The 26,044-nt window shown below is 40.5% G+C and overlaps 1 protein-coding gene across 6 annotated transcripts in view; it reads right to left on the bottom strand.

The window, feature by feature from the left end:
- The window catches only part of LOC149244398 (uncharacterized), a 175,213-nt gene that overhangs the window by 126,557 nt on the left and 22,612 nt on the right, over nt 1–26,044 (bottom strand). For 5 of the 6 annotated variants that reach the window (XM_089367987.1, XM_089367986.1, XM_089367988.1 and 2 more), the window contains 2 exons: nt 5,487–5,623; nt 5,105–5,247 (listed from right to left, as the gene is read on the bottom strand). In XM_089367987.1, the coding sequence (XP_089224113.1) occupies nt 5,105–5,247; nt 5,487–5,623 (280 nt within the window). The remainder of the gene's footprint in view (nt 1–5,104; nt 5,248–5,486; nt 5,624–26,044) is intronic. The other variant, XM_089367989.1, reaches the window with a different exon arrangement.

The raw sequence follows: 26,044 nt of genomic DNA, 5'->3' as shown, positions 1-26,044 counted from the left end.
CCTTCCAAAGCTTTTCCAAGGATGAAATGATGCTTGTGATCCTGCAAAAGAACTTACTTAAACCATTTAACTCAATCCTACAATAAGAAATCATTAATACTAAATGCAGAAGTAGAAAGAAATAAAAACAAGAGACGCATGTGAATAAGAAGTGAAAAGAAGGAAAGAAAATGATACAAAAGGGCTTTGACGCTCCTAAGATGGCCAAGCCCAAGGAAATTCAAAAACCTATGGGGAGAACAAGATTTAGAAGTTGAACATGACACCAATCTTCCTTATTTTCATCAATAGAATTACATGCCTGCAAGAAAATACAATGGAGCTGCAAAAATACAAATTCTCTCCACAAGAACACTAATGAAAATCTCTCCCTAAAGGCAAATTCAACTTGGTACTTATACAAAATGATTAGGAACCATTCCCCATGAATGGAAGAAGCTTTCCCCACCAAAATCCCTTGATTGGTGGATCTGGTCCCCAATACTAGGAATCTGCGTTAAATGGCAAGGAACGCATTCCTAGATTTTGTCAATCATTGGAGTTCCACAATTTATGCCATAATTCCATAATATCTTGTTGATTTATTATTTATTATTGATCCTCCTGTAGTAGGGAACAAGTCCCTAAATTATCTCCTCCTCCAAATCTTCATAATCTGCCCAATATTCTCATAATATTTCACAAAAATAAATATTATTAGGCACAAATATGCAATTATTCATAAACCTTCCTAATGAATATATTAAAGTTAAAAATACATTATCTAATGCAAGAAGAGAGGTTTAATGTGCTGAAAGATAGTCATAGGCCTTAATTTATGTTTAATTTAGAGGCATGGGCCTTAATTTATGTCTAATTTAGAGGCCCATCACCAACCTCATTATATTTCATATGGAGAAAGTAGAATCTTAGATCCCACTCAAAATCCAACAAACTTGACAGATTTCAGGATTTCACGATTTGGGGGATTGCAATGTTTCCATTCGATTTCGTCATGTATAAGGGTATGGAACTAGCATCTAATCAAGAGCACCAAACCCTCTATATACCTTGATGTTGTGGCAATGATTGTTGAAAAATGAAATCCTCTATCATGACTCTAGTAAAAATGTACCCACCACTCAACAAAATCTTTATTTGACATGTTAAGCTTTTTCTATCTTATTTTAATGCTTAGAGAGTGATATTGATGATGAAGGATCCTAATATAGGCAATGATTTTGATGATATGTAGTACTCGTTATTTGTTGTGTTAATTTCCCTGCGAGCCTAGCACCCAGCGATTCATTGATCTAGTATATTATAGATCTACTCAATGAAAGCACAGCTAAGTTCTTAACTTAATTAGTGAAAGAAAAAATCACATTAGTCAATCTCAATCACAATGACACAAACAGATTCTACCCAATCAACAACTCTTCATTAAAAACTCAAAACTTACTTGGGCTCACGTCCTAAGACAATGGCCCCACTGTGAAAATAACAGATTACAAGATACTTTGAATCTGACCCAGCAAATCAGGTCCTAGATCGTACCTCGATCCCTTTGGTCGATCTAGATCTCCAAGCTCCCCTTTTGCACTTTCTCGAACCCAGCACACTAGAGTTTCACACTACTCATTAAGATGTTTCTCTCAATCTTGTGTTGTTGTATGGTGTATCTTCTCCCTCTTTTTAGCCTCGCTTTTATAACTTTACATTGAGCTAAATCCCTAACCCTAATATCCAAAGTGATTGACAATTGAGATTAGATCTCGCCTCACTTAAGATCAAGGGTTGAAATTAAAACATAATCACTAAAGTAATCATTTCACTTTTCCTATGTTTACTTTAGTTCAATTAACCAACACAATAATTATGAGCTTTCCTAAGTTAAAAGTTAGGCTAAATTACAAAAGCAACTTGCTTACACTAAAGCAAGTGTCTACGGAGATCTTGGGCAACTTCTGCATACCTAGACACTTGGGCCTATGCAAAAGTACTTGCCCGAGCTACAAACATCAACACTCCCTCTTAGAGACTGAGATACTTCTACCCCCTGGAACTGACTTCGATCCTAGAACTACATCCATTGCCTTGGCTACTCCCTCTAAACTAGAAGCCTTCCCTGCCACCTAGTCTAGGAACATCCTCGAAGACCTGCTCCCCTTGGACTGGTTCCTAGAAGCCTCTTGCTCTTGAACATCTGTAAGGTCATCTCATACTAAGAGACCTTCTTGACAGACTTGGAGGAGTTTACAACTGCTTCTTCCCACCTAAACCTTTAGGTTGACTCCCTCTGAGCTACTCAACCTTCAAAGCTACCTGCTCCTTGTTCTCTGTCACTGCTTTGCTTCTTGCCATCGCTCAAATAGGCTGGCCCTTTAGCCTATACAGGTTGCTCTCTCTAACTCCTACCAAATGTCTCTCATAAGAGCTAAATTCCCTGGATCTAATCAGTGCCTGTCCATCCTAGAATGTTATACAAAATTCCTTCTCCATCATAGAGACTGAGAAAAAACTCCACCTAAGCTCTAGCACCCATAGCACGTCCTTCACTTCTAGCCTACCTCCTTACTCAAGGTGGAATATCATTGTTTCAACCCCTTTCACTGCATGTTTGGAATCAACTCAAAAATCTACATGGAATTCTAAGTCCCACTTGGTAAAGCTATCAAACAACTCACTTGCCCCTATCATATGCCCTGTGGCTCCACTGTCTAGCAACCATGCACCCATTAAATTAATCTCAGTCCACCAATCACTATGGAAATCTAGTAACTCTGCAGGCAAATCTATTGGTCTTAATGGCCTGTGCTCTATCAACTATGCATTGTTGGGCTGATATGTTGTAACATACGACCACGTATAGACACCACATGCTTCTTCAGCTAATTGTACCTACAACTAGCTACTTTTCTCCACTCTAACACCACTGCATTATAATCTTAGTCATTGTTCACATGTGTCAGCGACCACCTGACTTGTCATTGTACCGAGTTGGACTTGTTTCTGTGTGTTCTTAGCCTCAGACCATCGCATTGGCCTCTTCCAATACCACCTCTGCACCTAGTTTAGCCTCCCCACTGCCTACCTACACTCAACAAATCCCAACCCCAAGCTCCTCCTACCATAGTCTTGCCAGCACAAATGTCTCAAGGTTGTCGTTCTACACCCTACTTCTCTGCCATTGGGCCTGGTCTCCTGTGTTGTCACGGCCCTTGACTTTTGTGGTTGTCGAATCTATAAACCTCAACCCATCATGTCCCCTTAGTCGAATCCACCCTCAAACTACATCTCTCAGCCTCCTCTTGTTGCCACCTCTGCCCCACATAGCCCAACATGGACCCTGCATTGTTGCACCTGCTCCCTTGGTTGATGGTGTTTCCTTGCATGTTGTTGCTTTCTTCTCCTTGGCTTGTGATCTCTAGGCAACAGTTGGTGACTACCTTGCTCCTAGTGCGTAGAATGAGTGGATCTGACAGCCCACTAAGGTTGTTGACCCTCACTCCATTTTTTATTTAAAAACTCACCTAGAAAAATTCATCTTTGGTCCCCCTTCAACACAGCAATCAAACTCATGTCTGGATGGTCGATTTCATTTGACCTTTTAAAGAAAAAAAACTACCTAGTACGATCACAGCCAAACCTAGCCCCCACAATCTTGCACAAACCTGGCTTCCCGCATGATTCAGAAATCGGTTTTCAAAGTTTCTTGCTTTGATACCATGTTAATTTCCTTGCAAACCTAGCACCTGATAATTCAATAATGCAGCAAATTATAGATCTATTGAATGACAACACAGTTATGTTCCTTACTTAATTAGCCACAAGGAAAAATCGCATTATTCAAACTTAATCACAATGACACAAACATATTTTGCCCAATCAACAGCTCTTCATTAAAAACTCAAAACTTACATGGGCTCTTGTTCTAGGATAATGGCCCAACTAAGAAAATAACAGATTACAATATACCTTTGATTTGATCCAGAAAATCAAGCCCTAGATCAATCCTCGATCCCCTTGGTTGATTTGGATCTCCACGCTCCCCTTCTGCACTTCCTTGGACCCAACACACTAGAGCATCACACTCCTCACTAAGATGTCTCTCTCAATCTTGTGTCGTTGTATGGTGTCTTTTCCTTCTCCTTAGCCTTGCTTTTATAACTTTACATTGAGCCAAATTCCCTAACCCTAATCTCCGAAGTGATTGATGGCCGAGATTATATCTTGCATCACTTGAAAGTTGAAATCAAGGGTTGAGATTAAAACATAATCACTACAATGAATGTTTTCTTTTTCTTATGTTTTACCTTAGTTCAATTAGCCAACATAATAATTATGTGCTTTCCTAGGTCAAAACTTATGCTAAATTAAAAAAAAACAACTTGCTCACACCAGAGCAAGTGTCTAAGGAGATCTTGGACGTCCTTTGCATGCCTATACACTTAGGCCTATGCAAAAGTACCTACCCGAACTACAAACATCAACATGTTGTAGCATGATTTTTTTTGGACTCTAGAGGCCATTTAGAGCCTCTTTGTTGATGTATATTTGGTTCATAAATGGATTGCACTCGGTGCTATTTTGGTTATATCCACTAGTTGTATGATTGAATTTGTATCATCATCATGTAAATGTTTTATTTTCTAAATTCAATATTGGTCTATATTTCATTTTTTATGTGTAGTTCACTAATTTGTTATATTTTTTTAGTGTGTGTTTATATATATATATATATATAGAGAGAGAGAGAGAGAGAGAGATTATTATTATTATTATTATTATTATAATAAAATGTGTCCTCCATGTCCTGTCCCAGGGGTCTCTGTGTCACGTGTCAGATACTCGTAATTTCATGTCCTCTGTGTCCCATGTCATCATGTCATGTGACTTAGGTTTTAACATTTAGAAATAACTTCTCGTTAATTTACCATGAGTCTAATCCAAGCAAAAAGATTTTATGGAAATTAGAAAGGAATTAGGTTCCAAGCATCAGCAGATGAAGCTTAAATGTCATCTGTATCCTACAAATCAACTATTACCACCGGTTCTTTATATCATGTTTGATTGAAAAACAACTCATTTTGGACCAGTTAAAACAGGGCATTATATTTCAGACCTGAGAAGCTCCTTTCGAAGCCATAACAGAAAGGGGTCCGGGTCGATATCCTCATCAATTGATAAATATGGTCCATCTGCTCTGGTTACCATGATTCTGGAAGATCCTTGTTGGCTTTGCATCTTCGAGGAAGAATATTTACGCTATTTCATTGAACACGACAGAATTGAAAAACCGTCAGTTGTATGTCAAAGAAGCAAAATATAAGAGAGCAGAATGTCATATGTTAGGTTGACAGAAAGAAAAAATGATTGCTATTTATCTGGTATAAACTATAAAATTCAACAAGGAAAATTTAGCATTAACCTGCACTACTCACATTAAAGGAAGAATTGTTTACAAATCCACTAATACCAAAAACTCTAAGGTAAATAGTAAATACTTTCAATTTCAAGTGGGACGAAGGTGGTTTCCATACTTCTGAAGTTAGCCGATATGGCAGGTTTGTATTTAAGCTCTTTGTGTGACTATAGTTCATTCCAACCTTCAGCTTGTCACTGGATGATTGTTGAACAAAACCTGCCAAGAAACCCATTCCACCGGTAAGAAGATTGAAGTAATATGCACAATAATGTTTTTGCAAAGATGCATCAAATTTGATCAAATGCGTTAAAACAAAAATGATTAAGTCAACTACTGATCCAAATTCAACTTAGAAAGTAGCCAAAATGTTTTTAAGTTTTAACATGGACATTAAGTACTCCAGAGACTTGATGCGTTTACTTACACCTCATCTAGCTTCCCACCAATTGTAATTTAGATAAGCGCTAAACAATAAGATATATATTAACTTTAACCTTAGAAGAATGGATCAGCAATCCAAGGAAATCAGGAGGCTTGGTGAGCTGGAAAGACATCATGACAACTTATCCATTGATTGGGGACAATCTGACGTGGTTACTTGGGAACAGACAGGTGGTCAGAATAGGAAGGGACCCTTGGATTGGGGGAGTGGGGCCGCCCAGACTGTCTAATCCATTGGCAAAGTTTCTAAATGACAGAAACATCCATTCTTTAGCAGAGATTTATGACAGTCATCTTGAAACTTGGTGGAAGCCCAGATGGAAAAGGAAGCTGATTTAGGCATTCCAAATCATATGCCAGGAGAATGAAACCTGTTCACCTCATATTGTATGAGGTTCCACCTCGAGATTTTCATCACATTGATGGAGATTTTCAGCCAGTATCTTGGACCATTGGGACTGACATGGGGGATTACATCTTCATGGAGCCCCTTCTTTTTATGGAATTGGATCATTTGATGGAGGTGTTTGGTTGGGGGATGCTAACTTCTCCTTGCTTGGATGTGCTTGCTGACTTGATGGTCTTTTTATATGTGCTTGCCTTGTTGATCGCCCCCTGGTTGCATATTTGACGGTTGTGGAGGATGCAATCTCATTTTGCAGTGGTATTGATGTGTATGATTATCTTAGATGTGCTACATCCTGTTATTACATGATGGCTTTAGCTCCCCAAGGAGTTAGATGATCATGTTAGAGGTGGATGTTTCATGATTGTTGGAGTTTCCTAGTGAATTTTGCATGGTGATGTTGTATTATTTTTGTCATTAGGAGGGGTCTGTAATGTCCCCAACTCAAACCAGGAAAACAAACAGCAAATTGGCCATCCTTTCCTTGGCTTACCCAAGAGCAGAAGGACACGGAGCTACATTGGATTTGAACGCATGCACGCGGATCAATGCACAAGGATAAGACTGAGCATGACTGGGAATTATTTGGAGTGCATGCAAGAGTGAACTAAAAACCACTAGGACACATGCATTAATTTAAGGATGAGTTGGCACTTTTCTTGGAGTTAACTACAATACCTGCATGCATGGGGAGGTCACTGAGAGTGTGTTCCAGTTAACTAGGCGCATGCCTTTTTCTCCCCCACTTCACAGCAGTTTGACATAAGAAAATCGCCACTATACTGAGCGCATGTTTCTTCTCTCCACTTCTACTTCAGATGAACTCAAGCGTACTCCCTTAGCTTTCTCTTAACTCCAGCACTTGAACACTTTACTTTGGGTTGTCCTCAAGTTGACAAGGCACACCTGCACATCAGCTTGAATCTCACTAATGCACATGGGTTGAAGGCAGAGTCTTGTGTGGATAATTCGACTTCCATAGTTGATAAAAGGAGGTCGCTTTGGTAGCTTGGTAAGATATACATTGTGAGTTTTCTATCTTACATTGATGTAATTTTGGGCGTAGGTCTGACAACCTTGAGTATCTCTGGTTTCAGAGAGACGTATGGGCTTCCCCTAGTCAGAAAGGTGTGTTTCGGTGGAAGAGCTTCGGGTTGTGAGACCCTAGCACATCATCTTCTCTAGGCCGCAGTCGTTCGTTAGGCTTGGAGGTCAATTTGGAGATAAAATTCAGATGACAGCTTCAGATTTGTGTTTATTTCAGCAAGTAATTTTCATATTTGCGATTCCTGATTTTTATATGCAAATAAAATTTCAGATTCTGATGTGCACTCATTTGAAAAATTGTTATTTTTCTAGTATCTCTATTTGGGGATATTACAGGGTCATCTACATGGCCTTCTTGTGTTGATGTGTGGTGGGGCCATACTTGAAGTTTAGATGGGCTAGCATTTCTATTGTCCCCTTCTTTTATGATGTTGATGTGGCTAGATGATGGATGTGTTGTGATAGTGCACTTGGCCTTGGTGACTCCCTAGGTAATATGACTTAATATTGTAACGTTTGTTGGAAATCACCTAGGTGGAATGCATTAATGATGTTGATGTTGTGAATTCAATAGGGCAATGAATATGTTAATTCTCTTAACTTGATAATTGTTTGTGTTACATTTTTACTTATTAGCTTTGATCTTTTCTTATTCCAATGTGCAATACATCAAACAACTACCTAAACAGTAAGAACAATGACACAATATATAGGCTGCAAGTCAGGGCCAAAACCCCTCCTCTTGAGGGGCAAGCCTGAAAATCTCTTCTTATCTTTCAGATCTCTCAATTGATGAATACCATGACCTAGACTCACACAAATACCCTCCAAGATCAAGTCTTACTCGGCCTCTTGCTACAATGTCTTCGACCTCCTAGTAGATCCGAAATTTTGTTCCCCAGCAACTGATGCTTCTCTAGGAGACTTCGATCTCCCTCTAACAACCTTCCCCTTGACTTCACTTGCCTTAAGTCCTAGGGCTAGTAAGGTGCCCTAAGAGACCTTCGCTTGCCTTTCCTTCTCTCCTGCTTCCAAAATCAAACCTCAGGTTATTCCAGCGCATAAACCCTAACTTTAGACTTCCATAAGAATAGAGAGAGACCCAAACACTTTGACTTCTTCGTCCTTCTTTCCTTCGCACTTCCTTCTTCGACTTTCTTCTTCTTCCTTCTTCGCATAAGAGATGAGTGAATGAATGATCCAAATGGAGGACGAGTTCCTCTTATATATAGGCTCCTTCAAGGGTGGACGTGGCTCTTCATGTAGGCCGACTTGACAGCTCATTAGGCCGACTTGATCTTGGAGGTATTTTGACACTTTCAAGATAAAATAAATTTTCTTTTACAATTTACAATGTGCCCATAGGGTCTTTCATATATGACAATGACTCTTAAATCCTAGAAGCACTCAATGGGTGCTTGACCTATAAAATAAAAGAACTTGAGCATGAAACCCATGCTCCAATAATAATAATAATTTCTTTTTCATTTTATATTTACAAGAATACATTTCATACTAATGAAGACCGAACCTAGTTACACATTTTTCAACAATTGATACCCTTGTGGATGTACTTTTTCACAAGTTTGAGTTAGATATTGGGGTTACTACATACATCTTTAATGAATGAGCCTTTTCCTAAGGTTTGATGAGGTATTATCATATTATAGTCCTTTTGTGGTGTTCCATAGGATCAAACCTAGGTGGAGATTCTATTTTGTCATTATGGTGTTATCATGGTGGTCCTTGCTAGGAGATATATTTTATTCCATGGTACAACACTTGATGGAGTGCAGCCCCAAGGGTTAGCTCAGTTGGTCGAGTTCTCGTTGCTAAGTACCTTGGCAATTGGGAGGTCACAGGGTCAAATCTCCAAAGCCCTTGGGGTTAGGCCTTACTTGTTTGACCGACGGGTAGATCCCTTCAGGTTGATCTGCCTGGATTTTCCCGTGGATGTAGCGGCCACCTAGTGTCCATGAACCACCCTTAAAAATACACTTGATGGAGTGCACCACCCCCCCAACCCCCATTAGTGCACATGTTCATGTTGATTTCATCAATTTGTAACTATTGGGAGGTTGGACTATTGTTTTACTTGAGTGTTAACCTTTCTACAAAGATGTTGAGGTTGATTTAGCCATTTAATGGTTGATTTAATCCATTTATTTACCTTGGACATTAATACGCTTGAGTTCCCTACTTCACTTGGTTGTTGTTCACACTTGGAGGGATTTATTTTGAGGAGACTTAGCAACTTGAATGGATCACTCCTCTCTTGGGCACAATTTCCAAGGCGTGCATGGTTATTTTATAATTGAGGGAGAGGTTGGCACGCTTCTAGGCGCACTTTCTCTTGTGCACATGGCTTGGTGTGATAAGTGGATGGTACTAGGAAACAACGTGGTTTTGTCATGAACATTGACGAATTCTAAACACCTTTAGCACTTCTCCCTATGGCACACTTCATATGGGGATATTTTATTGAGGTAGTTACATAGCACAAATTTCTAGGGCACACCTCTCCTAGGTGATCTCTCATCTTTATTGCATGGATATTTTAACTACACTTGTCATCTTTTGACCTTCATTGGCAACGCCCTCACCTCTTTGACTTGGCACATTTATTATTTTATTTGAGTTGTTTATGGAGCACTTTTATTAAGAAGTGTGTCATATTTGGAGAGCCACAAATGGCACATTCCAAGCACTTACTTGGTCTTCTTACTATATTCAGGGAATATTCTTGGAGGGCACAATCATGGAGACACTTCTTGCTATTTATGGAGATATATATTTTATTTTTCATGGATTGTTGGTATGGTAAAAACCCTAATTTGCCCTTATCTTCCTGGATTTGTCTTGTGGGTGACAGTCCACTTGTTATTTTGGGGTTTGACTACTTCATTTCTTGTGAAGCACTCCATAGACTTGCATGTTCATCCATGTTGATGTTTGTAGCTTGGGCAGGTACTTTTGCATAGGCCTAAGTGTTTAGGCATGCAAAAGTCACCCAAGATCTCCTTAAACACTTGCTCTAGTGTGAGCAAGTTGCATTTGTAATTTAGCCTAGGTTTTAACTTAGGAAAAACACATAATTATAATGTTGGTTAATTGAGCTAAAGAAACATTTGAAAAAGTAAAGTATTCACTTTTGATTATGTCTTAATCTCATCCCTTAATCTCTAGTCAGGCAAGATCTAATTTTGGTCGTCAATCGCCTTAGAGATTAGGATTAGGGATTTAGCTCAACGAAAAGTTATAAAAGCTAGGCTAAGGAGAAGGAGAAGACATGCCATATAGCAACACAAGATTGAGAGAGGGATCTCAGTGAGGAGTCATACTCTAGTGTGTTGGGTCTGAGGAAGGAGGCAACAAGGAGATCCAGATCAACCAAGGAGGGCTTGATTAGCTGGATCAGATCCAATTGTTGTACATATAATTTCCTCAATTGGGCCATTATCCTAAGATGGGAGCCCAAGTAGGTTCTAAAAAATTTTAATGAAGAACTAATTTGATTGGGAAAAACCTATTGTGTCATTTTTGTGAGACTGGTTATGTTCTTGCGTCTGCTAAGTAATGTTAAGATTCAAGAACCTAGCCGTGCATTCATTCAGTAGATCTATAATATGCTAGATCAATGGATTGTCGATTGCTGGGTCCCTAGGAAAATTAACATGGTATCAGAGCCATAAATCTAAGAACCAATCTCAGGTGCTAGGTTCATACAAGATTGTTAGGGGCACATTCGACCGCGATCATATGAGGTGAAAAAAATTTAAGGCCGAAGGGATCTTGGCCATACAGATTTGTACCATTATACAAACACGAAAAAATTGTTAACAAGCCATACAATGACCAAGAATTTGTACGGTGGCTGAAAGGAAACAAAATTGAGTTTAAAGGAAGATAAAAAGGGAGAAAAGGGGGGAGGGGGGCTGCAGGGACGAGAGCCTTGAGTGGGCTATCAGACCCACCCAACCACTAGCCACCACGGCCTACTATGAAATTTCCATGATTGCAGTTGTTATCACTCAGGTTGTTCCCTGCCTCCTGAAGGGAATACGGCCGAGGTAACCACTAACCAATCTTTTAGCTGCAGATTCTAGCCAATCTGCAACCAGAGAGGGCTCTCTCTTTGTAATTTAGCTTTGTTTTGAAGTATTTTAGGCTAGTTATGATGTACATGGTTTTGTTTTAAGTTTGTTGGATGGTGATTTCAGGCAGAGCTGGGATGCAAGTCTAAAACAGTCTGTTCCATTGGGCAATGGAGTCAATGATGTTGCACTGCTGAAAGTGTTTCTTATGTGAATGGTAATGCTACAGAGCAAGATAAGCAGTCTTGAAACAACTTTTAAAATCTGGAAATTGATGGAATGAAGTCAGGGAATGAAAGGCAATCAAGAATCTTTCATTATGCTGGCAGAGGGAAAGTGTATGAATATTATCCAGGAGCAATTAAGAATTCCTAAATAGTATTCAAAATGAAGGAATTAGTGCAAACATGAGCAGTTAAGAATTCATATTTATGACTAATTCTGAAGAAAACATAATTAATAGCAGAGATTGAACACAGGGTGCATTTAAACAAATCCTGGGCTATTCTTCTTCTCTGTTACCAAGATTATGGAACATATGTGAAATTTGCAAACACAGAAAACATAAAACACAGTTTAGAATAACTTATTGATCCATTGAATGACACAGGAATTCTGTAGCAGGTCCCAGAACATCAAATCCACATTCAGACGGTCAGCAACAGTGAACTTCAACAGCTTTTGTATTAAGACAGTCTCAAAATTTACAGCGCAGTCCAGAGCGAAAATCACCAACCCCAAATACATTCTATGGGGAGGTATTTATACAAAAATGAGATACAAAATATCTTGTAGATAAGTCTTCATGTAATAACTTTCTTCACCAACTCTTCAGAAGAAGTAAATAAGAGAAATAAATGCGGCAGTAAATGTTGGTTTGCTAGCTGTCCAATTTGTCAGAGATATTTGACTTTTTTAGACTGAGTGAGACGGCTGGCGCTGCGTCCTTCTCTGCGTTTTCTGCATTTGCTGTCCTACTGTCTTTACTGTCATTAGTGCTCGGTTTTGTCATTAACAGGGCGCAGTCACAATTTGGCTTCTTCTTTCTGCTATTTTTGCTCTCTGACAGGTGGCCCGTGCCTTTTGAAGTTGCTGACCCAAAACCTGTAGCTGATAAAAAAGGGAAAAGAACCGAAATCACCTTGGCAAAATCTCCAGCATTGCCTGCCACCAATCCTCTGTAGGCAGCTGATGTCTTTGTATTTTAATCAGTGTTTCATTAGCTTCAGTGTATCTATAAAAGTTGGGCTCAACCTCAAACAGATGATTTATTTCATGTTCAATGTAGAACAGATTTTCTAACTTATCATAAAGACTCTGTCCAGTGGGAGGCCCTGTTTCTTCTGAGGTACTTGAGGATGCTGTAATCTGATTGGAAACATAATTATTTACTCTGTTGGCATATTGTTCACGGGTTAGCAGTCTTCCAGCGCTGGTTAATAAACTGGGTAACCCTCTGCTCTGCAATGCTGCAAACTTTAGCTTGAAGTCACTTATTTCTACCTGCATTTCTTGGCACTTCCTCTCTAGAGTTTGTACAAAAGTCCTCAAGGTCAGCACCCTTTTCACTGTCAGAATAGTATCTGTCCTGCTACTGATTTGCAGAGCTGCCCGCTGCTCTTTGGTATGAGTGTTGAGGAACTGAATCATTTTATTGGCCTGTTCAGGCATATTTCCCAATGATGCCCTGGCCCTTTGAGTTTCAAATTGAGCTAGGCCTATCAATTCTATTTGCTCATGTATAGTCTGAATTGATTGCCATTGGTCAGTGATAGACTGGTTAATTCTAGCCCACAAAATTTTCTTGATCTGAGCTAGAGTCTCATCTAGAGTAAGCTCCTTTTCTAAGGCTTTTATTTTGTCGTTCAAGGCCTTTATTTCCCTTGTTTTTTCAGCTACTGTCATCTTGGACTTGTTGTAGCTTACCTCTATTTTGGCCAATTTTTCTTTGGCCTCTTTCACCTCTGTCACCTGAACTCCTAGCTCTTTGACTGCTTTCATCATTTCTTCCATACTCATGCTAGATTCTTGTGTTGTTGTTGCTGTTGTAGCATCTGTAGTTGATGTAGCTGTTGTGGATGCTGGAATGACAGGAGGAATTGTTGCTTCTGCTGTGGGAAGGGCAGTGGGGGCTGTTGGAGCTGCTATAGGTGGCTGGGAGGTCGACTCTCCCTGCTTGCCTTGTAATGCTTTCTCCAATTCTTCCTCCATCTGAATTATTCTTTGGTTCATCTTCATTAGCAGATCCATGGTATCTTCTCCTTCCTTTTCTTGTACAAGTTCTGCAGTTTGAGGGTGCATGGTTGCAGGTAACCTCAATTGCTTTCTAAGTGCAGCAGTATCTTCTTCTTTTTTCTTTATGAGGGTCATGATGCCTTTGGCATCCTTCTTAGGATCATGCCCTAGTTCCATAATGATTTCCTCCACTGTTTTTATTCTATTGTCTTTAGCCGAGGAAGACATTCGTTCCAAATCCAATTGAGTATTTGTATTTTTCAATGATTCCTTCAATTGATGGGCCAGCATTGCCTTGTCTGCTAGAGTGGCATAGACCATTTCACCTGTTTGCTTGTGTAGCTCTATTTGGTCCATTGGGTGAATGTCCTTGGCAAGGACCTCCAAGTTTGTCTTTATATAATCTGCTGCTGTCTGTGGCTGTGGTATTTTAGCCTTGAAATGACTTGGATCATTTTCTCCTCCTTAAAGTCATAGGCCGCCATTAATCTCTGCTGTTTGGAGGGTTTTGTCTTGAGGAATTGATCATACAACTGCACTCTTAACAACTCATTTTGAGCCTTGATTTCCATGAAAGTTCCTTTAATACCCGGCGGTTGCTTGCTTTGCTGCCTTGAGGAAGACACCTCCATACCATGCTGCCTCTCTTGCTCTTGCTGGAATGAGCTAGTGGGTGTTTGCTGGCTAGTTTCTCTTTCCCTCCTCAGACTCTCTATGACTTCTTCACTAATTTCCTCTTCAACTTGAGGATCAACTCTTTGTCTTTTGGCTTCTGGTTGCTGTGTTGACCCACTAGCAGGTGTAGTTTCTTCTCTATCTCGTTTCTTGCCTCTCTCCTCATTGACAGGAGTCTGCAATGCTGGAATCTGTGGTGCCTCTGTCTACAGTGGAGGGGCTTGCCCTTGACTCTGCTCCTTTGAGGTAGCTGGCTGTTCTGTCATTGTCTCTTGTTCTGTATCAATGACCTCCTTGCCTTTTGCGGTTCCTGTTGCTAGTGTAGACCTTTCTTGGGAAGCTTGTGGAGCTGTTCCAGTAGTTGATGTGCCTTCTCCGTCTCGCTGTGGCAGTTTGAATGTCACCTGCCCAAAAGAATCCAAGTCAAGAGCCTTTTCCAAATTTTTTATAGTTTGCTCCATTTTTTCTTCTTCAGTGAACTCCTCAACTAGTGTGCCTTCTACCCAGTCATCTTGGTTGGCAAATTGTTCTATCTCTGGGATTTTGCAGTGTTCATAGGCTGACAGCCTATATTTTATTTTCCTTGCATTGATAAAGCCACATGGGTCATAGGGTACCCACCAAAAGCTTCTTTTTAATTTGAGTTTTTCACTTAATATCTGATCAGCATCTTGCCATCCTTCTTTTTTGTTCATTATAAAGGGGCCTAGTTGGTCTTTGAATTTCAGCTGAGCCTTTTTCTTGGCACTATGGAAATGAGTTAAATCTGAATTGATGAATTGCTTGTAATACTCCAAGGCAAACAGTCTCATTGGCACATATCTTGGCAATCTGTAGGGGCAGAGCTCACAGCCATATATTCTGATGACAGTGTGATGCTGGTAGAAGTACCAGTCACCTATTTTGTAGTTCTTGGAGAGCTGCAATATTTTCTGCATATCATAAGATAGTCTAGCAGGAGGAGTTGATGACAGCAAGCAGGTAGCCGGATAGATGAAGAGGTCAATAAACTCACAGTATGTGTAGGGGGAGTCTGAAACTAGATGGAATACTGGGGTCCAAAATATCACAGACCTTCGCTCCCCCTTAGCATCCAATCTCTTAAGGACAACTGGGAAACTATCAGACTGATAGTACAGCAGCAAATGATAAATGTATGCAGTGTATTTGAACACTCTCTGTCTGTCCAGATTCATGAACTGCTCATGGATTTTGTTAGCTATGTAGGTGGCATAATCATACTTGACAGCAGGGGGCTGTCCTGGAGAAAACATGGACATTAGAGCAAAGACAGTTTCATCCACAACTTCACTTGTTCTGAACCCCAGGATGTAAGAAATCATGTCTATGATTATTCTTCCAGGTTCATCAAACCAGGCATGGTGGTAAGGCAGTGTGTATCTGGCAAAACATTCTGGAGACATGAACATTTTGGCAATCCTGCTAATCTCTGCAGAGGACAACTTTGAGGCTTGATCCAGCAGTTGTTTCATAGAGAGAGGGACCAAAGGCTGAGTTGGCTTGAAGTGCAGCATTTCATTTATAGACTGAGGGGTGATGTAAAAGAGAACATTTCCTGAAGGTTTCATCACTGCCCTTTGAGAAGGCTCATAGTTGGCACAACATTGGTGGATGAGGTCAGGGAAGACATTCACTGATGGCAGATAATAAATAGGCATATTAGACTCCCATATCCCAAATATGTCAGCCTTGTTCTTGTAGCTATTTCTTATTTCACAGAAAGCCTGAAGGTGAGGCTTGTCTCCCTCCATATCATCAATCTGATAGTCTCTGTCAGCAAGAGACTGCCACTGCAACTCCCTATGTGGTGCATGCAAGGGTGCAATGTTTAGGGCTACTGGACCCTCCATTTTTGAACTCTCTGTGTTTGTGATTTGGAACTTGGGTCTGTGCAACAACTGTCAATAGAACAGGGGCTATGAAACTTTTCCCAGGGAATTTGCAGATTGAGCTTTGATATGAAACGGGTTTACCGGGTAAAATTCACAGGGAGAACAAACCGTGCAGAGGCAAACTGGGAGACTGGATATACAGGGGAGATGGGAATCTTGGCAGGAGATTTTGACAAATGCACTTAGTTGATGGGCAGTTTGGAGACTCTGCCGGCGGAAACGAGCTTAAAATGTATTTTAATGGCGGAATTTGCAGAGGAGGGCCAGTTTGCCGGGTTGCTCTTGAACAAAGGGTCACCTAGTGAATTTACAGGTGGAATTTTAGGGGCTGGAGTGCATTTTAGTTTGAATTTGCAGATGCTCAATCAATTTCAATGGAGAAACTGCGGAAAAACAGGGTTTATGGGTAAACAACGGGTAAATACCTGTTTTTGATGGTGCAGAGGGTAATTAGCAGGTACAATGCTGAGCTGAGGGGCCGGATTTGCAGGAGGAACTCGCTTGGTTGGGTAATTTGGAGTTGTGGCAGCAAATTCGTCGTAAAACAGCATGCACGTTGTCCGCGAGCGACCAATAGAAATAAACAAAATAGTCGTTTTCACGACTTTTTAATGAATTTTGGACATTTTTAGCACTTTTTGGCGCGTTTGTATGATGATGTCAGCGTGACGTATTTTTGGCGCGTAGCGGGTACAGAGAGTGACTTGGCAGCTGACGCGTATGGTGACGTGGCATGTGACACGATGGTGGGGCAGTGACGTCAGTGGATGACATGGCAGCGGAGCAGAGCAGCGGTGGGCGATATGTCGTGACGTTACAAGGTGACGTGGACCTGACGTCAGGGGGCAGGAGGCGGGTGGTTTCCGGTTTTCCCCGCACCACTTTTGGCCCAGGGTGGTTTTGCAAAGGGGGGCTCCGATCACGCCAGGAGATTGACGCGTGGCGGGGGTACGACAGCAATACCACCAATCCCCCGGACGCTAACCTTTTGCAGATCGGGGCATGCAATATTGCCGCCAGCCGTTGGATCGAGGGCGCTGGATCGGACGGCGGACAGGAAGCGATGGGCGGCGAGCAGCTTTGGACGCGGGACCCGCCGCATATTTTATTGTTTATTAATATGGCGGGGGTTTAAACTTTAGGGAAATGGGTTTTATGTTTCGTTAGGGCGGGAATGGTTTAGGTGGAGGGTTAACATAGTTATTAATCTAACCAAATGTTAAATTAATCCTAAACGTTTGGACGCGGAAGGGCTAATACAAGTCCCAAACGGACTTAATATTCCCCGAACTGTATTGTATGGCTATAGTGCCAAGGGGTAGGGATATTTACATTTTTTGGGTTTTTTATATAGTTTTTTGTACTATAGGGATAGGGAAATGATTAGGGGAGCTAAATAATAGAGTTAGATGTTAATATGACTTTGTGGATTGAAACTGCATGAATAAATGCTAAGTTTATAGAGTGAAAACTTAGGCATAGGGAAGTGAAAGGAGTATGGAATGATCATTTTTACACAAGAAATGTGGCTTCTTTTCACTAAGTGGAGTCAAGATTCAACTCAGCATTTGTCATGAAATGAAGTTAAACAGGACCATTGGGCAGATCCCAAGGTCCTTGAGGGGATGTTAGTAAAAGATTTTTGGGGGAATGATGGGGGAAATTAGTCATGCTTCCATTGTTATGCAACCAAACAACTGCCATGGTACCAATGTCATTGATGAGATGAGTCTTTCTTGACAAGACAAAAAGTGATCATAACCTTGCTTCTGCAACCTCAAACTGCCTACCCAGCCTACACCTAGCATTTTTTCTTCCTTTTGATTGGGTGCACTTGAACTTGCAAACCCTGATTTTCCTCTTTTCTTTTGACTGCCCTCCTATCTAAATCTACCCTTATCTCTTCCAAGGGCCCAGATTAAGCAGTTGGGCTCCTTAATTTCTCTACCTATCTACTCATCTGCCAAGCTTGAACTGTTTGGACAGACCTTCATTCTCTATTCTACAACAGCAAATTTAAATATGGAGTGGTCCAGATTGAACTTTTGGGCCATCCATCAAGTGTGATAAGCAACAATATTTGCACATTGTGAACTTGCTTTACACAAATAAGATAGTAGTGGCATTTTGACTGGCCACTTTCTTGGTCTTTTGGTTTGGGGTTCATTTCTATTATTTTTTCTGACCAATTTATTCTTTTTGCCCTTTGATTATTCTTTTAGGGCATACCCTCTTTTCATTTTTTAATTTTCTTCTTTTGTTTACAAAATATGGAACCTTTGCAGCATGCAAAGATGAACATATTTGGCCCTTCCACTGTCAATCATGAAAAATGAAACCTATTGGTATAGGAACCTAACAGCAGTTACTGGTATTATTCTTCTAACTTATGCATTTTATTTGTCTTTTGTGAATTAGTTTACAGCAAATAACAAATAATCCACTACTGCAAATATTCACAAATAAAATATGTTGTGGAAAATAAAACACTGGAACTGAGAAAATAATACACACGGATATCAAAATATGACACTGTTATTTTTGGACAAATGTCCCTAGAAAAACCCCGAAGGGAAAACTAGTGTAGCAAATGAGGGCTTTATTATTATTCAGCAATTTAGGAGAAATTACAACTGGTTACCTTTCACTGGCAAACCTCCGACAAATACTGATCTCCACTGGAAAAAATTATTGGAGACTACTTGTCTCCCTTTACTACTCAATCTGGCACTCTCCGGGCAACTCATGCTCTCCCAAGCTATTTGCACTGCCTTTGGGAAATGCACATTGTTGCTCTCCAGAAATTCGTTCAACCTTGGAATCTCCCTCCCGCAAGTCGTCATGCCTCCTAGACTACTCTAAACCCACTCCCTCTGCCTCCAAATGATAGATCCAACTTCTTGCACACTGAACGAGCTCCTCTGCCACTCGCAATCGCTGAATACAACCTCCTCTACAGATAATTTGGCCTCCTGTTCCTATCTCCTGCACACTGCAAAATACTAAAGAAATCTCCTCCGAAATCCTGCTCCCAAATCTCTGTTGAACCCCTGTCTTTGATGCTTCCCTAGCTTCAATTGCGCCCTTGTTGAATACCTACAACTGGGTAGTCAAACTGCTCAAATGATACTCGATGTCTTTTCCAAGCCCCATCGACTTGCTCTTATAATCTTTTGTTGAGCAACCAATGGCCATGATCACATCTCAATCAATAGCTAAGATCAGCTTGACTCCATCAAATTACTTTTCCGGAAGTCTCTAGAGCAAAATCAAATTTCCCTAATTAATTCACTTTAATTAACCAATTTTCCTAAGTTAGACTTAGGAAATATTTAATTATTGGCTAATTAATTTAATTGAGGTGTCTCCAAGTCTTTTCTCGCGAAACCTTTTATGGGTTTTGGAGATCTCGTGTTCCTTAGCCTCTTAGACATCATAGAGACTAGAACACCTGTCTGTTGCTACCAAAAACTAACACTCCCTCTTAGCAAGGAAGGTGTTCTCCATTATACCCATCTACTCTCTAAAGTAGACAAACTTTTCCCTCCCCAAGGCCTTCGTGAGTATATTAGCCACCTATTTCGTGAGTATATCCACATAACCTGACACCATCACCTCGAGTATACCTCAACCCATACTAGACTGCACCGCACAAGTACCTCAATATATGTCTCGTCATTGTCCAGTGCACTCTCCTAGGTCCCACCATAAATTGACTGAGAGCGTTGATCGCGAAACAGATGTCTTGCTTTGTGTTGACCAGATAGATGAGTGAACCGATGAGCTATCTATACAAGGTCGAGTCCACATCCTCACCCTCAGATGCATATATATTTCTCCAGTTAGTAATCATAGGCATGGACATAGGTCTACAGACCTGCATCCTAAACCTCTTAAGGGTCTTCATAGTGTATCTCCCTTTGTCAAGCAAGATCTCCCTGTCTTTCTGCCATACCTCCAGGTCTAGGAAGTAATGCATCAGCCCCAAATCCTTCATGTCAAATTCTGCTACCAAGTTCCTCTTGCAATCCTCTATGAGCCCTGATGACCTTGTCAAGAAGAGGTCATCCACATACAACACTAGGATGAGTGGTTCACCCTCTACCATCATATAGTAAAGATTGAAATCCACATCACTCTCCACGAATCCCATCTTCTGCAAGTAGTTGTCAATCCGGCCATACCATTCCCTAGGAGCCTATTTGAGCCTGTATAGTGCTCTCTTCAACTTGCACACATGTGTGCCCCTCTCATGTGTCTCGAAGCTCTCTGGTTGTTCAATGTATACTTCCTCCTCTATCACTCCATTCAAGAATGTTGTCATGACGTCCATCTGGTGAAACTGCCATACCATCTACGCTACTAGAGATATCACTGACTAGATGGAAGGATATTTGGCCACTAGGGCGAAGGTCTCCTCATAATCTATACCTTCCTTCTGCGCATACCCCTTGGCCACAAACCTAGCCTTATACTTCTCTACACTGCCATCTGCAGTGTATTTGATCTTATAGATCCATCTGGAGCCTACAACTAACCTATCCACAGGTCTAGGCACGACCTCCCATACATAGTTTCTCATGATGGAGCTATACTCCTCCACCATGGCATCCTGCCACACCTAATGTTGTGCAGCCTCTTGATAATTGGAAGGTTCAACAACCTGTGCCACCAATGCTTGGTACCTGTCTGGCTATCTACACTCCCTCTTGCCTATCCTAGGAGCCCCCATAAACCAAAGTGCATCCTTCAGCATTTGACGAACTTCTTTGCTAGTTCTACCCTTTTGGTGGGTGGTTCTACCAACTCCTTATCCTGCCTCTGCTGCTCCGTCTATTGCGAACTTGCATGATACCCTGTACCTGAGCTAGTGCCCATACTAGTAATTGTACTAGTACTTTGTTGACCCTGCAACTGTCCCCGCGGCTGTCCCTGCTGCTGGATTAATGGAGCTTTTATTGGCTCACTCTGATCAACTATCAGCATCTCACGAGATCTTCTAAATGCCTTATCCTCGATGAACTTCAAATCTCGTCTCACAATAATCCTCCCACTGCTAGGAATGTAGATAATGTATGCCTTTGAGGTTTCGCTATACCCAACGAAATACCCCTTTTCTACAGTTTGATCTAGTTTAGTGTGTTTTTCATCTGGCACATGGCAGTATGCTATACTACCAAAGATTTTGAAGTGATTGATCTCCAGTTTCTTCCCTGAGAAAATCTCCTCTGGTGTTATCTTCCCCAACGCCTTGTGAGGAACCCTGTTTTGTATGTACATCATTGTGCTACAAGCCTCTGCCCATAGAAACTTGGGCACGTCCTAATCATATAGCATAGCCTTTGCTGCCCCAACTATAGACCTATTATTTTGCTTTGTTACTCCATTCTGTTGTGGACTTTGTGGAGTTGTCCACTCCCTCTTAATGCCCTCCTTCACACGGAATCCAGTGAAGTCACTATCTGTGTACTCTCCTCCATTATTTGTGCAACGTGCCTTGATCTTCTTCCCTGTCGAGTTTTCCACTAGAGCCTTGAACTCTTGGAAACAACTAAAGACCATACCCTCAGAGAGATTTGGTGGACATTGGGCCACAAATGTCTGAACATACAAGCTACAACACACCATCTAACCTGCTATCACTTCTTGGGAATGTTGCTTTAGCGAATTTCCCAGGTACACACCCCTTGCACACATCGTCGTGTTTTGTGCTTAATTCTGGAACACCCATCATTGTCCCGTTGAGTATCTTTAGTGCTCTATGGTGCAAATGTCCCATTCTCCTATGCCACAATTCATTCAAGTCTCTCCCACTGCTATTGGTGTTACTGACTAGTGCCTTTGGAGAATTGAGTTGTAACTTGTATAACTTGTTGCTTCAAACCCCAATTTGCTTCACCTTCTTCCAATTCTAGATTTTTATGAACACCTTCTTCCCTACAAAGTAGACATCATATCCCGTGTCATGTAGTTTTGACACTAAATCAAGTTCATACCAAAGCCTAGCACATGCAACACGTCTGTAACATTGGTGCTTGCTCCTAACTCCCTTTGAATCTCAATGGTACCTCTCCCAATTGGAGTACATTTAGTTTTATTTCCCATTTGAATCGGGAAGTCCATTCCTCCTCCCTATAGCTAGAGAAATAGTCTCTAATTCCTGTCATGCGCGTTGACGCTCCATTGTCTATATACCAGACACCCTGTGAAGTCGAGCTAGAGAAGCAAGCTATCTGAGCGAATTCATTTTCCAATCTAGAAGACAAATCCATATCATCCTGGTCTTTGAATCTTTGGTTGAAATTCTAATATATGATAGAGTTTCTTATCATGGTAATTACTTGTGACTGATTTTTACTTGTTTTTTATGTCCTCAAGCAATTACACAATAGCAAAACATAATGCACAAAAGACAAGAGACACGAGAAATTAGGCTCCAAGCCAGGGCAAAACCCCACAAGGGGAATCCCAAAAATCCTTCTCTTATAGAATCAAATCAAAATGAGATATACAAGACCAAGACCCAAAACTGCCACAAAATGTCATGTCCAACCCTCCTCCAAGTCACCTCCAATGTCAAAGTCAAACATGGTCAAACTGTCCCAAATCTGATCAACTCTTGAAATTTTGGCCCTATAATTTCGGCCCCTGAAATTTCAGTTCTGGAATGGTCACAGAAAAACTTTGGTTCTTCTCCTTCTTCTTTGTCCTACAAATAGTCTCCTTCTTCATCCTTTTCTCCACTAATTAGGTGCATAAGATATGTATGATGATGATGAGTCTTAAAATCTTAATGACAAACTTCTATTTTGTCCTTCACACTTATCATAGAGTAATATTCTCCAGGTTCTCTCAAGTAGACTCACTTTAATACAAGAAGGCTTCCAATGCAGCTGAATGTTTAATCTTGAACCACTACCTTGGACCAAATCTACAAGACTTGGAATTATGTTACTGAACTCAGATCAAACCTCAGGATTTCACATCAATAAAAGTATCCTGGATCACATAGTGATGAACTTATATTGTTCCCTGTATACAGGTGCCTCAAAATTTGCATTCTTCATCATTTGAATTCCTTTGTAAGCTTTGAATGCCTTAGAAGCGTGTTGACATGAAGAATATTGTAAACTACAATGTTGTAGAAGGCTCGGATGTCATGTGTATTAAGTGTTGTTGTTTGGTGTCATCATGGATGCTTGTTCCTGTAGCTTGCATTACAACATATTTCACTCCTTGTAACCTACATCATTAGAGATAATGTTCCTCCTGTGGCTTGCATCCTTGCAGAGATAATAGTCTTTCTTGTATGGTTTCTATAATTCTGAATTTTTTTATATTGTTCTTGTCATGCTTGTTGCTTGCCTCAGTGATATATATTCAACGAATTGTTAATTGCCTCAGGGGTATGTAACGAACTGTCTCAAAAATATATATAGCGAGCTTCTTCTTTTGCTTGAGCAAGGATACTTAGATTTCTCCTTCCTCTATGTACTTTTCTCAGATTAAACTTCACTAATAGATGATTCGGATGACATGAATAAGTTTTGTTTTGCATCCGATCTTCACAATAGAGGTTTTGAACTTTCTTTTCTAGGTTTTGGTCTATATCCTTTTAGGGCTCAGCCTAGTCATCATTCTTACAAACCATAAAATAATTTTGATACATTCGACCTTGAGATGAATTTTGCATGACAATAAGATACAATAGGAATTGCCATGTCTTATTTTGAAGACTAGCATTTTAACTTGGAACAATATGCAAAGAAGATCATGGGAGGGACTTAGATTATGCCATTTATGCAAGGAAAATGCAGTGAGTGTCAACCATTTCTTCCCAATATTATCAGAACTGGTGGAACCGATCCGTTTGGGGGTTAAACGATCCAGTTGAAGGTCTAGAACCAGAAATGGCCAATTCGATACCGAACTGGCAGATTTTTTACTGAACCGGCCAATTCCATATAATGCGACCAAGGACATTCCAAACACAATTATTAAAAAAAAAATGAGTGACACAACCTAATATTCAAGCCAATGGCCCTACTATTGCTATGCAATTAATGGTAATGTTAAATTCTTGAAGTAAAAGGAAATCCTTTTACTTAAATTTTTAACATTACCATTAATTGACTCAGGATGTTTGAGAGTGGTTCTGACTTCATTGGATTTCAAATGGAGAAAATAGGATTTTAGATCCCATTCAAAATCTAGCAGACTTGACAATTTTCAAGATTTACGAATTGAGGGGATTGCAACATTTCCATTGGATTATGTCGTATATGAGGGCATTGAACTAGCATTTAATCAAGAGCCCCAAGCCCTCTATGTACCTTGGTGTTAGTGGCACTAATTGTTGAACTATATCATGACCCTAGTAAAAATGTACCCATCACTCAAACAAAATCTCAATTTGACATGTGAAGCTTTTTCTATCTTATTTTAATGCTTAAAGGGTGATATTGAAGATGAAGATCCCAATATAGGCAATGATTTTGATGATATGTAGATATTTGTTGTAGCATGAACTTTTTTTACGTTAGAGGCCATCTACAGCTTCTTTGTTGATGTATTTATGGTTTAGAAATGTATTGCACTAAGTGCTATTTTGGTTATATGCACTCTTATTTGTTATATAAAAGAGATATTTTGCATATTTGTGTATAGATGGTTTGAATTTGTTACCCACCACCAGTGGGTGACCCCTATAGGAGAATTTTTCTCCTAGATTTGTCTTCAGTCGACAGCCAGCAGCCCCTTGCAACCACCAAATAGCTCAATGTGCCACCATTCTCCGCCACCTGAGCCAGCCATTATGTGCCCTTGCCCATCTGTTATGATCGTATGTTTGAAGGTGGGCCTTCCAACCCCAAAGGTATGGCTTTTCATTATGTAATTGGGTGTTTATGCTTGCTTTTCTTGGACACATTTGGACATGGATTAGTGGGGGGATTCGGCAAAAAGAATGGGCTTGGATTGTACTCTTGTTCCCTTGTCCCAACTTGGTGGTTAATCTTATATTTTAGTCCCGTGGGATCTCCTTTATTTGTTAATAGCTTTAGGAATGGCACTACATGGGAAACCCTGATTTTGTTTGCATGGTCCCACTTCCTGATACCATATATCTCACTCTCCTTTGCTCATTATAACCCCTTTTCATATTGTTCCCATATGGGTCCACAAGATGTTATCCTCCCCCTCCTCTTGTCCACACTTTGGGTCAGGCCTGGAACAATGTCCCGAATGTTGATTCAGCTAAAAAGAAATTTAAAGGCATAATTTGGCCATTTATAACAGGAAATGTACCACAAAATGCAAAATATGGTCAGGACATAAAAATTTAGCACTTGGGCAAAAGCCAAATATAAGCTCTACCCCCTATCATTATGGTTATCACCCTGGTTCCTAGGGCCCCTATGAGTGCCCCCTGCATCATTTATGAACCCGTGATTGTCCCAAACCCTGGTGGGCAATGAACTGCCCAACCTTAAGGGAGTATTCACTGCTTTATCATACACATCATGCTCTCATTCCCTAGAGACCCAAGCAGTTAAAGAAAGAAAATCAATAAAAGGCAAAAAGCATATGAAGAAGGGTGGAAAAACAAAGGTCGGGGTAACTCATGTACCACAATTTCTCCCTCCTACATCCATATACCCAATGTGTGGGCTTCCTCCATCATAGTTACCCTTGTACCATGGCATGTGGCTTGGAGCCTTCCTCGTTGCCCCACTCTATTCCACCATCATTTCACATGACACCTGCCATTTGACAGATGTACCATGGACTTGTTACTCCCTTAGAGGTTGAAACCACCTAATAGGGT

Source organism: Pinus tabuliformis, chromosome 8, assembly GCF_031772625.1.
Source record: "Pinus tabuliformis cultivar Carrire ecotype Pingquan chromosome 8, CPIR1, whole genome shotgun sequence".
NCBI classification, from domain to species: Eukaryota; Viridiplantae; Streptophyta; class Pinopsida; order Pinales; family Pinaceae; genus Pinus; species Pinus tabuliformis.
This window is presented reverse-complemented; position numbering and strand designations above follow the sequence as displayed.